The 12,916-nt window shown below is 44.3% G+C and overlaps 1 protein-coding gene and 1 long non-coding RNA gene across 4 annotated transcripts in view; one reads left to right on the plus strand and one right to left on the minus strand.

Moving 5' to 3' along the window:
• Positions 1-5,232, plus strand: part of ATP7A (ATPase copper transporting alpha) — a 22,265-nt gene extending 17,033 nt beyond the window's left edge. For all 3 annotated transcript variants that reach the window (XM_026086293.1, XM_026086294.1, XM_026086295.1), the window contains 2 exons: positions 341-443; positions 1,341-5,232. In XM_026086293.1, the coding sequence (XP_025942078.1) occupies positions 341-443; positions 1,341-1,617 (380 nt within the window). In that variant the 3' untranslated portion in view covers positions 1,618-5,232. The remainder of the gene's footprint in view (positions 1-340; positions 444-1,340) is intronic.
• LOC112975783 lies at positions 4,108-12,857 on the minus strand. The gene is made up of 2 exons (XR_003256758.1): positions 7,690-12,857; positions 4,108-7,245 (listed from the first exon to the last, which is right to left on the minus strand). It is a non-coding gene; the product is annotated as an uncharacterized LOC112975783 (long non-coding RNA).
• Positions 12,858-12,916: the final 59 nt, after the last annotated feature.

Consider the following 12,916-nt stretch of genomic DNA (forward strand, 5'->3'; position numbering starts at 1 on the left):
TGAATGAGCCATAAAACACATGCCTAGATCCTGTGAATAAATGGTTTGCTCCAAGGCTGGCAAGGCAATGTTTATCAGTGAATTTCAGGAATTGTATAAAAAATTACATACTTGGCTGTATTCACCTGCAGGTTCTAGCTGAGATAGAAGATAAATGTTTATGTATTAAGTATTTTTTATTTAACACTAAGCTAAAATCACATTTATTTAATGTATTAAAATACAGCTAAAATTTAGACAATTCATGTGGAGTTTTATGTGTTTTTATACAAGGCATTGGATCCATATAGGAGGAATGCTATGTTCTTGCTCTGAACTCATCACTATTTTCTTTTTCAAGGAGTCTTTCTGCCCATCGGTTTGGTTTTGCAACCCTGGATGGGATCTGCAGCAATGGCTGCCTCCTCCGTTTCCGTTGTGCTTTCTTCTCTGCTGTTGAAGATGTGAGTACGAGCAATTCTGTGCAGTTTGTTACTTGGTTTTGAAGTTCAGGTCTCTCCCTTTAAATAGGAGAAAATGAGTGTGGGGCTATGCCAGATTTTGAAGCTTTTGGAAAAACAATTCAGGCAAGTCTGTGTTTAGCAGTGGCTGCCTTCAGGACTTGATGATACTTGCTTTTGGTTTTGCTTGAGAGGAGTAGTCAAATGGTCTAAGACGATTTGGACAGTACTGTTTAAAAATGTAACTTCTAACATGAAGAGAAACGCACAAAACGGGAACGTGTTCAGAATTTAAAAATCCTTAGTGCCCGTGGTATATTTCTGAGAAATCTCGTCAGAACATTGCTGACTTCTTCCGAAAAGTGCAGCTTCTGAGGCAAGACAGCTGCAAACGCCACACTTCTAACGCTTAGGATTGTTGCCATAAAGAAAGCAAGCTGCCGCATTTGTCATGCTGCTGCTGCTGTTCCTTACCCCACAGCTGGGAGGAGCGTGGCGCTGGGGTAGGAATGGTGTGTCGCTATTTAACTAACATATTGTAGGCTTCGGAGGAAGCGGGGTAGGATTGGCAGTGCGCTAGCTACAGTGGCCCACTCTCAGTAGATGCGTTTTGCCAGTACGTTTTGCAGACGTTCAGCGAGCGCTGAAGCAGTTAAATACTGAATGATACTTGTCTGCTTCGCTTTACCTGTTCTTCTGTGTCCTGGCCAAAAAGCATTGAATTAACTTCTGGTTATACAATAGTCTTGAGCAATCTGAAACTTTCAGCACTACATAATGGGTCAATTATAAATGTCTGCTGATTGCACATGATTATAGCACTTACAGGACAGTCTCTTCCCATATTTTAGGAACTTTACCTGAGATGTATTGTGTTCCTCTGTTTTTTTCCTTCCTTAGGTATCAGAAACCAAGTTCTGAGAAACTTGAGTTCCAGGCCCGTGGCCAAATAAGACACAAGAGTCCATCAGAAATTAGTGTCCATATTGGAATTGATGAAACTGGGACAGGCTCTCCTAAACTGAGCTTAATGGATCGAATCATCAACTACAGCAGAGCCTCTATAAATTCTCTCTTTTCAGACAAGCGTTCAGTGAACAGCATAGTTCTTAATGAACCAGACAAGCATTCGCTTTTGGTGGGGGATTTTGGAGAAGATAATGACACAGCATTGTGAGAGACTTGAAGGAGGGGGGAAGAAAAAAAAGAAAAGGAAAGGAAAAAAAACTGAACAGCTGTCTAAAGTCTGCACATGCACTGATCATTTCTGGAGGTCTGGATTTACAGATGGCTTTTCTACCTTTCTGGGGTGTAATCTCTCATCTACACAGATACTTCATTTTTAATGTTGAAGATGAGTTTATTTGCAGTGACCTTCCAGTATTTCTTTTGTTTTTAAACTAGGCTTAATGAAAACGGGGCAATGACTGCTAATGCTTGCAAACAAAGCTGTGTTATCATGCCACGGAGCTTGTAGTATTGCATTTTTTGGCAAAATATCAAAATACAATTAAGGAAATTAAGGAACCAGAAATTCATTTCCCAGCCTTGTAACAGGCTTCTTTTTGCACAGTCAAGTTTAATACTGTGTTTAAAATTAATATATTGCTGTATCTGTAAAATAGAGAGAGTTCTGTGTTTGCAGGTAGATGTGCCTTACTTCAAAACTTCCAGGATCACTGTTGTTTTCGTACCCTTTTACCAGAAATGGCTCCTCTCTTTTCTTCTGTAAACATCTGGTTCCAGCTTTTCACACTCCTGGCTTCCAAACCTCTCATCTGTGCTGTGGATTCCTGCTAGGCAGAAAAGACAGAGGATTTGGGTTTGCTTCCTAACACCATATCCCCATTTAGCTCTGTGCATCCGTGCCCCTGTACACTCCTCCTATGGAGACTGTCTGCTCGAAGGTTGGATGGGCAGGAGGTCTGCTCTCTCCCAACCTCTCCTAAGCTGAAAACTCTTGCAGCATCTGAGTATGATAAGAGTGTGATATGCTATTAGCTGAAATGTTTGGCTTTTTAAAAGGTAACAATGTTTAAAGTAGTTAGCACTGACTACCAGAATCTAAAAGCACTCCTTAAGTGAATCAAACTAGTTTGGACTGGGGTCACAGAAGCTACCTTTGAAATCTCTACAGTTGAGTATTTGCAGATATCTAACATCATCAAAGAATCCATTACGTCAGTGTTGTATCTGGGAGATATCAGTTGCCTGTAAAGATATGTTAAGTGTCTATATACCAGGAACGGTCCAGAATCCACTCCATAAATCTAAACTTCCTTAGTTTGGGATGTTCAGATCCAGGCTTTGTGAACTAAGCCCAACTTCATTTGTTACAGAGCTGAATTCTCAAAACACAGGTTTTGATCATTAAATCATGAATATTAAAAATATTCTCAATGAGAAATAAAGTTGGTGTTCATCACCCTGTAGCTACCTATTTGTTACTTTGGAAACCTTGTTCTTTAAATCCTTTGCTGAGACAGTTACCTAAAGCAGTTACTAGGTTTAATAATGTTGAAGAACTACATCACGAAATATCATCCATGGTATGAACAGGTAATTCCTTTTTGTGTTTTAGAGAAGAAATATCCAATTCAGAATATGATGAAGAGATCTCTGTAATGTTCTGTGTTTTAACTTGAAGACTGATGTCAATGCATAGATCACATATGCAAAAAGTCATAARTAAATAGCTTTTGCATTTTGTTTGAGAGCTACTGCGGAGAATACAGTATCTGAAAACAGAGTTGTGCTATGGAATATGTTGTTAGTAAATCAGTATACTTGTCATATTGCAATGCGGAGAATGACATAATTTGTAATTGTTGCTGCCACTAGTTTAAGAAACAGTGTATTTCTGTGGCAGTTTAAGTACTTAATATTGTTAAGTGAATATACTTTTTTAAATCTTTTGATTATAGCTACATGTATCTATTGTGTTAAGAAATGCTGAGATACGCTACTGCAAAGCCATTCCATAAGGTGTTGTTCTCAACGTTCAACAACAAAGCTGTTTCTTACAAAGCAGATAACTACCTAGAAAATAACAGAATATAAGCAAACAACTCTCAGTGCTTCAAGGCTGCGTAAACTGTTTCCAAAAGGTTTCAGCTTTCTTGTTTATCCCCGCTTGTTCTCTGTGTTGTTCTTGGCGAGGTGCTGCAGATGAAGCAGGAAGTATTCTGCATTCCTCTCTGGATTGTGCTGACAACTGGTCCTCTTAATTATACAGTGAAGACGCAAGGCAGATACTAACATGCTTACGGATGAGAGTATCCCTGTTGCAGGCACTGGTCCAGCCCATGGTTATGGTGCAGACGGCATGTAAATGACATCCTGGTCTTACTGCAGGAAACAGAGTTAGTAATTTAGGGTTAAATTCCTGGTTGGTACCTGGAGCGGTCAGAAGAACTTATTAAATTCTTTCCATATATATTTTTATAGCACTTAAAGTTAGACACCTAAATTGTATGTAGGTTGGATGCTTACAGTAGGAATGCTGGCGTTATCTCCAACTTTCTCCCAATATAAAAGCTTCTTTCTAAGGTTTTGTCTGTTTCCTCTGAATATGAAACCCAGCATCTGATCCAGTTACAGCAAATAAGACTGCTTTTTGGAACTGGGAGACTTCTGTYGGGTGCGGAGGTGACCATGGGGAATAAGGAGGAGTGCAGTGGTGGCTGAGAGGGAACAGGAGAGCTGCGTGCAAGACAAAGTAAGGGAGCGACCAGTGTTAGCCCCAGAACGAATGGATGGCGGGGATACGTTTAGGCTTTAATTGTGGTGAAGCTTTTTGGCTCTAACGCTACGGGGTTCTGAGGTGGCTTTCGTTAGACGTGGTGGTGGTGGAAACGGTCCCTGGAAGAGGATTGTATGAAGGGACGCCTGCGAGCAGCAGCCGGCAGGACCTGCTGTCCCAGGCAATCTCTTCCGATCCAGTTCTCCTCTTGGGTGTCTGAAAATGTCTTTGGAACTTGAATTCGTACACACTGYATTTGAGTATTGTAGCGGATCAAGGAATCCYGAGTCCAGATCTCTGAAAACAGGTTGTTCCCTGTCCCCCAGTAAATGTATAATATTGATTTACCAAATGTTTATCTTGTGATTAAAATATTTTATAAGGTGCTTTAAGTTGAAGAACCAAAATATTTTTCAGTTTGAATGTACAGTGCAAGTGAAATAATGTGAGAGGCAAATGCTTTCCCAAATGTAAATGTTTTAATATGTAAATATTTTACTCCTGTTGGAGGCAACTTGGAATCAGGAATTTAAAATGTCACTTGGGAATATACAGTTACAAATGAAATTATGTATTACTAGTTTGTCTATTTTATTATTTTCTATGACTAGCTATTTATAAAACCTGTGCTTTATTTAAAAATGGAACAAAGTACATGTGCTCAAGGCTTTAAAAATCACTTTTTGAATCTTAATAACCTTTTAAAAGAGTAGGCACTTGAAATTTTATACAAAAAAATGTGAAACTTGCRAAACACAGTGGAAGCAAGCAAGTAATTTTATTTATTTACAATGCAAATAACAGTGTTTATTTCAGTACTCAAAATGGAAGTTCTGACCAAATATTTTAAATTTGTTAGTCTTTTTTGTTTTGATTTGATATGGAGGAAGGAGAGAGGAATGAATGCTATTACGGAAAGTTAATGTTTAGTGCTGTTACATTTCTTTACATACAGAAACGCGTAGTCTCACACTTCCTATTCTGTTAAGACTGTGCCTCCATTATTATAATGGTAATTATAAACTATACAATAAAGATGTAACATCCGAAGCCTGTTTCTTTAATCATGCTCTGTGATCTCTTTTTAGTATTTCTTTTGCTGACTTAGCAGATCCTGCTGCCAGCTGTGCAAAGCTTCTGCCCTTTCCTCCCCCACAGYGCCGAGTTCAAGGCAGCGCTTCGGTCCCGCGGGAGGGCCGGCGCGCTCGCGGGCAGCCCTGCGGCGGGCGGGAAGGCGCAGGTGCGCGATCGGGCCTGGCGGAGCAGCCTGCCGCGTCTCACCCGCTCCTCATCGGCGTTGCATAGGAGCTCTGTGAACTGCAGAGGGGGGAAGCGCTGTCACTTTCCCCTTGTTTGGGAAAAGACCGAGAATCGGGGTTTCTTAGGCGCSTTTCCAGCTCTGCTGAGCTGTGCGACCTCGAGCGTGATGCTCGGCCAGGAGGGAGCAGGAGGGCCGCTGGCAAGCAGCGGTGGCGAACGCTGGCAGGTCACGCGGGATCCTCCCCTGGAGAGCGCCGCCTTAGCGCTCCAGTGCAGCAGCCTGTGCAGTCGCTCCATATCCCAGACAAAAGGGCCAACCATGAAGCGATGGAAGCCCCTCGGCGTGAGTTCTCCTGCGTTCCTGCCGTGGAGAGGGCCGGGCTCCCACCCAAAACATAATCGTTTGGCTGTGCTGAAATCTAGCCCAGATCTCCTCCCGCCAGAGCCTGGGCAGTGCCTGGGCAAGCGGGGAGGAGCAGTATCGGAAAGAAGATCCCCGTCCGAGCACYGTGGCCCAGCCGCCGCCTTTCACCCCGGCTGATTTCATTAGTGGGGGCTGCCTGGCGGTCTCTGGCAGCACGTTTCCGCAGGGCTTCCTCCCTCCAGTTTGGGTCCGGATAGGGAAAAGGAGCAAAGCCTGAGCGAGTCTGATTTTTGCCAGCTTTCTAGAAGCATCTCTCGGGTATTAAAGCCAGCAGTGACTGAATGCTCGGGTACTCCTTTGGGCTGTTTCTTCTTCCCCTGCGTTCGCCAAGACCTCTGCCTGCCTCCCGCAGCGCCTTCCCCCGCAGGCTCCCCGTCGGCAGGCAGATTGGCCGTGCCGGCTTCTGCTGCGTTTCGTGGCGCTGCTGGAAGAAGAGTCCCTTCCCGGCTGTCTGCATCCACCCTCTCCCTGGACCCGCAGCTCCTCTCCACCTAGCACGGAGCGGCTCTCACGGGGAGACGGCGCGGAGGCTCTTAGTCGGATGCTGCAGGCTGCAGACTCCTGTTTCTCCCCCCTGACCGTTCGAGATGACCCTCCCTGCGCGGCTGGAGCTGGATGGACGGATCCCGCTGTGCCCGGGAGAGGGGGAGGCCAGGAGCTGGTGTTGCCGGGAGCTGGTTATCCACGGAGGCTCATGCTAATCGAGCGAGGCGCGACAGAGCCGGTGGGCTGTGTGGACTTGTCTCCTGACTCCTAATTTTATGGGTGGTGAGTTCTGCCTTTTTCCACACAAAGCAGAGCTAGGGAAGACAACCAGGTCTGTATCCGAGTCTTTCCAAGACGGAGAATTTTGCTTTCTATTAAGACACAACCCTGTAATTTTGTCATCTTGGGCAGCCTCTTATTGACCTAATGTGCCAGTACAGGTGTGGAAAGCTACAGCATTTAGCCCTTGTGGTTTTGAAAATAGGGGGTTGTTACACAGAAATAGCAACCAAAATGCTTAGGTTTGTTTAATTTAGACCTTTCGTTATTTTGGCTTAAGGGAGTATGTGAACCTTCTCATTTCAGATTGAAGGTCTGTTTTAGCTGTGACTGTTTTGTTGTTGTTGGGGTTCTGGTGCTATATATATATACATATTTATAAAAAATATATAAAAGTTTCACTAGAACACTCTTCCTTTGGCATTCGTATCCAGCTGGGGTTTTGCAGCAAATTCTGTAGTGAGGCAGACGAAAAGCAGCTCAGCCTGCCGCCTCAGGCTTGTGTCGCGGTGCACAGGATGGATGCGATACTCTATCTCAGCCTCACTTAGTATAAGCTCAAACATTTGTTTTCTACCACCTTTTGTCATTCGGCAGCTTTTGCAGACCCAAGGCTAAAATGGAACATAATGGACTTATATCAGTGAAAATGCATTTTGTGGAGATGGAAAATCTTATCTTTTGAATGTAACAGAAAACAGGTCATTCATGTGAGTCATTCCAGCTTGGCGGGACTGGCTGACCGGGCTGCCRAATCGCAGTGAGATCAGACGCATCAGCAAACCTGGCTTTTATACCTGCAGCAAATCTGAACTTGCCTCACAACTATATATCCAGGTTGTTCACTGTCACTGAAAGCGTTAAATACCTTCCTTAACTGAAAGTCCTTTATCTAACACACAGTAGCATTTCCTTTGAACTGTACCTCCCAGGCTTTGGCATCCTGCAAGAGGAATACCTCAAACCAGTGAGTCACCCTGATGTGAAGTTGCACAACCTCACTGTCTATAGAATAATACAAACGGTACCTGCTCTGAATGGCAACCGCTCCAGCTTACCACATCTGGATCTTAAGGTTATCTCTCCGAAGGTTACACRGCTTCAGAGAAGGTAGCTGGAGGATCTGAAGGACCCTGATCTGAATTCAGTGAAACATCTTATTTATAACAACCTGTATAAAAAAGCAGACATTTACTAGCTAGCCAGGAATCCCCAAATCCTGGGTCAAACGCTTTTTGGAACTAGATACAACACAAAATCTCTGTATTTGTCTTGCTAATATACATTATCTGTGATAATCACAAGTAGCCGCAAGTTTAATAGACTGACATTGAAGGCAGGAATGATTAAGCTTCTTGTAGCCTTTGAAAAAGGCTGTCCTCTCCTGAAATCTGAGAAGTCCTGGGTGTTTGGTAAGTGGAGGCTTTGAACTGTCGCAAAGTAAACTCTGTTTACCTTGCTGCTCTGCAATCCGAAACTCTGCAATCCACCAATTTCAGTTTTGAATTAGCTGGTATGGCCTTCACTGCAGCAATGTCTCACTTGGCTCCCGTGCACGTGTACTTGCTGCCACCAAGGGAGCAGGGAGCAAAACTCTTGCATTGAATATTACTGCTTTGCTGACAAAGTCAAATTATTGGGATTAAATTTAGTCCCATTTTATACTAAATGAAATCAGTGGGACAAATGTCAGCTTGTGAGGCACCGATGGAATGTGATATGGTAAATAATGCTAGGATTAATATTATTCTAAAACTTACTTTGCTGTTTGGCATTGCAGAAGCATGCAGAAACACTGTACTCCGGCAGCCTGCCGTAAGCAGGCGCTCGCCAGTAAATTTTGGAGCCTCTGCAGCTGCTGCCTGAAGCATCATGTTCTCAGGTTTGATGGAGTCCAGTTTATCAGCACACAGCTCCTACACATTGTTACCCTTCCCCAGGTGCCTTCATTTTAGTATGGCTAAAGGATCTTCTTTTAAGCTGCTCTTCCTTTTTCATACTGTTTTTGGAAAGCATTTTCTGCAGAACGCTGGCTCACTGGCCCAAAGGTCAGGCTTTTATCAAGGCAGATGCTGAATTTTGAGTCACAGAAGCACGCTACTGGCAACGTTTTATCTCCTTCCAGTTGTCTAGGTAATTTAAGTAGCTTTGAATTTGAATCATGCGTGCCAGGTCATGAACAAAAGCTGCTGAAGAGGTAAGGTTTCTGTATCCTATGTACTTCCGTTAAACACATCTCTCAAAGGAATTTCTTAAGGAGCATTTGAGGGTGGTGCGCAAACGTGCTCAGCTACAAGAGAGCAGACAGGGTGTACAGACTTGGATTCATTAGTTTCCTGAGGATATTCTTTAGCAATTTTCCTTTTTTTTACATCAGCTTAGTCTTCAGAGCAATAGTGAGCTTGCAGGTATAAGTCTAAGAATGTTTTTGCCTAATTTGTCCTGAAATTCCAGTGTTTGTATCTGGTAATGCTCATAACGCAGTGAACGCTTTACGAGCGCATAGGAAGTCATTGGCCCTGCCTTGCCCTGAAGGGCAGAGAAATCTGCCGGCAGGTAACTCCACCTGCGTGGAAGGATAAGAAGGTGAAAGCTAACCTTGTGCAAGCACACCGTGACAAATCCTCCGTAATTTCCCTCCTTTCCTCGTCTGTGTGAATTCCATCRAGACACGGCTGGCTGCCGCCTTGCAGAGGCGGATGAAGCTGCTTGCTGCGGCGTGCTCGAGTTCGAGATAGATAGGGTCTGCTTCGGGGAGGCATCTTCTCATGGGGGGGGGGGGGGAACAACCCTTTCCACTGTTGTTTGCAGAAACAATGAAGCCATGGACAGAYACTGACAGAGCTTAAACGCTTTCCAGTGAATTATCATCCACCCCCCCTAGAGGGCCCTATATCTTAGAAAGTCCAGAAATGGCATCCGCTTCCGGCGAAGGGGCGATGCGGGGAGTGGGCTCAGGCAGGAGCCCGGCCCTGGCTAACTGGCCCCTCGCGCTGGCGTCCTGAAAACGAAATGACGTTCACGTCTCTCTTACTCTGTTCACTTAAGTAACAGCTCAGTGACAGCTATAATGGGGAACGGGGGATAACTGGGGATTTGTCTTCTTGTTAGGGAGTAACCACTAATTGAGTCTAATTTATTGCACCTTCTTGTTTTATGTAGGCAGTGCTAAAGGTTTAGAGCAAAAAAATAGGAGCAGTTATGTTAAAATAAACAAATGCACACTTAAAACTGATTGGGGGAGCCTGCTGGTGATGTTTATATTGAAGACGAAAAACGCCCCGAGCATCATCAGCTTGGAGAGTCCAAGAACACCTTTTGTGTGTTAAATCAATTAAATAATTCTTAAATTAAAAAAGAACAAATCTTCCTTTGTTATTAGGCCGTGGTTTTGGAGGTTAAAACCACATTGTGAAATGTATGATATGTGTATAAAAGCCTTCTGTTATAAATGGACTTACTTCAGACTCATTTCATGATGTACCATTTCTGAGATGTAGCATATAAGTTTGAGAGACAGTGTTTGGAGGGGGGGGGGAGAGGCAGTTTCTCCATCTCCCTCCCAATCTCCTTCATCTGAAGGACAGAGAGAATAACCTCTTATAAGATACATGTGCTTGAATATTGTAGTACTGTTAGGGGAAAAAAWATATATATATATAAATTATGCTGAAGCCTGGTTTTAAGTAGAAACTTAAAATGCACATGGTGGTCATAAAAGCAGGGAGACTGGATCATGTGACACAGATGAAAATGCAGATTACTGGTCTCCAAACCACAGCAGTTCAGTTGGTCTCATGCAAATATATAGGCCAGAGCACCAAAATCTACAACCTGTCTAAACTTGCCATAATTTCATTTCTTCTGGCTAAACGAAGCAGCCGGGATCACACYGCCRACAGCTGTGCCTGCGTGGAGCACGGCTTCTGCTTCCTGCTCCTGGAAACGGCTTCCCAGGACAGTCAAGGTCCTAAGGCCAGTTCTTTGGTTGGGTTTTTTGTTGTTGTTTTTTGTTTTTTGTTTTTTTGAAGTACCAGTCCTTTGCCCTTTGTTGTACTGGTTAACTTAAAAGTACAGGTCTTTTTCTTTAAATATTTGCAGTATTTTCCAAATATTTCACAACAGGAGGGAAGGACAGAAAGGTGATTCAAGCATGGAAATAAGCTTTCAGTTTTGAACACGTCTCTAATACTTCCCCTTTCTGCTGACTTTATATYTTTGTAATTTCTCCATAATGCATGAAAGTCTGGTGTCCTGGCCATGTTTCAGCTGGAATCGCATTCTGCTACCCCAAGTTCTTCTGTGACTTCCTCCCTCTCCCCCTACCTCATTCTTAAAATATAGAGAAAAACCAACCAAGCAAGCATGAAACCAGGGTCAAACTAATGAACTGCAGCTGCAGTTCTGCCCCAAAACGACAGATCATTGTAACTGCACTAAGTTACAGACTGCTAAGGATTTACTATACAATATTCTACAAATAAATAAATATATATATATAGGTTAGTAGTGGAGTACTATTTAGTAAAAGTGTTCTTGGTTGTTTGTTTTTAATCTCTTTATATGGTATTTTTATTACACCGAACCTGACTGTGCTGGAAGTGTACTGAAGTATTCTACAGATCTGTGTGTCTCACTTTGTCAGAAACAGTTTCTGAGCCTCTTTTACCATTTGATTCTGCAGGCAAGAATTTACAGCAAGGAAACCCTCAAGCACAGTAGAATTCCACCAAATGACTTGCGTCGTCCTTTAAGGCCTAACGCGCTCTCATCCCTGGGGATGGGCAGGTGTCCCGCTGCCCCTCCTCCGTCAGCGTTGGTATATAGCTGCCTCCCATCTTGTATTACTGGCTGTGCTCGCRTTGCCAAGTTCAGGCCATGCACTGTGACATTTCTTCTCTATGTGTTTTTACCGCTAGAAGAAGACATGAAAGCTTTTTAAATAAGCCTTGTAGTGCCTTTAAAACACACCTGTATTTACCTACTCCCAGCCATGCTTTGAGCCGTTGAGGGCTCGGGCTCCTYGAGCAGCCGCGTCTCCGTGCCAGCACCCTCCAGCTCACGAGCGTGCTTTGGCCGTGCGAACCCTGGAGGAATAGCTGGAAACGGAGCACTCCTGGCTCCAGGGCCAAATTGGGATGTGACCCTGGGCCCATCCTTGGTGAACGCTCCGTTAGCATCGGCACTGCCCGCGAGCAATGGTGCTGTCGGTGCAGCTCACTCATTCAGTCTCCAACGTGTCCTTGAGGCCTGTCCCAGGCTTTTTGGAGCTCTCCAGTGAGTTTTGCGCCAGGAYGCTCCCGCTCTTATCTTCTGCCTTGAGCCCATGCGAACTGGATGTTTTGATCTCTGTGTGACCCAAAATGTGGTTTTATGTCAATAAACGCCGGTAGATGGTTTTACTTAAGTCTGTTTCCTTACCAATCTGAGTGGTCAGCTTTCAAGAGTTTGTCCACGTTTTAATAGCAAATTAAAGCAGGTCTGTACCTATTTGTACCTATATTCTTCCACTGTTTTGACCTGGGAAACAGGCAATGATTCTGCTCTTGCTTTAATAGAACATCATTTCAGTAGGAAAAAGTTAAGTCCTAGCAGGGCTTTTCTCTGCCCTGATCTGCTATTTCAAGGCCTCTAAATGTTTACAGAGGGGAGTGTTTACACATACCGCTTCCAGCACCGCATTCCTTTGTTTTCCGGTGTTTACCATAGTATTTTACTTTTCTGCAAATGTTTTGAACTATTCAGTCCTGCAGATGCATTAGTTTGATTTGGATGCATCCACAGATAAAGTTGAATCCTGAAGGAATACATTAGTTTTGCTATGTATCTTAACACTTTGTTTCTTGTGTGCGCACATTCCTCCCGTTTTCCCTGCACTTCGCTTGTCCGTCACAGGCTGTCCCTCTCAGCGTGGCTCTCCTGCCAGCAGAGAACGGATTTTACCAGGCATTCAGCTTGCTCTAAGAATCTTCTCCCAAAGATCTGCTGAATTGGTGAACGTGGCAAAAAACAAAACCGCCAACAAGCAGAAAGGCCGAGCTCTCCGGCAGGTAAGGGCCAGAGACCCAGAGCTCCTTTTTCACACAGCACCCGCCCGTTACACTGCACTGCAGGGCTGCTAGAAATCCGCGTAGATATATTATACGCATACCCACAGCCGCAAGGGGCCAGGCCGGCCGCCCCCCGGCGCCTGACGGCGCAGCGAGGGCGGGTACCGCCGCCGCCGCCCCCGGCCCCGCTTCCGCCTCCATCTTGCGCCGCGCAGAGGCTCCGTGCGGGACGTGA

Source organism: Apteryx rowi, unplaced genomic scaffold (genome assembly GCF_003343035.1).
Source record: "Apteryx rowi isolate R43461 unplaced genomic scaffold, aptRow1 scaffold_69, whole genome shotgun sequence".
Classification (NCBI taxonomy): Eukaryota; Metazoa; Chordata; class Aves; order Apterygiformes; family Apterygidae; genus Apteryx; species Apteryx rowi.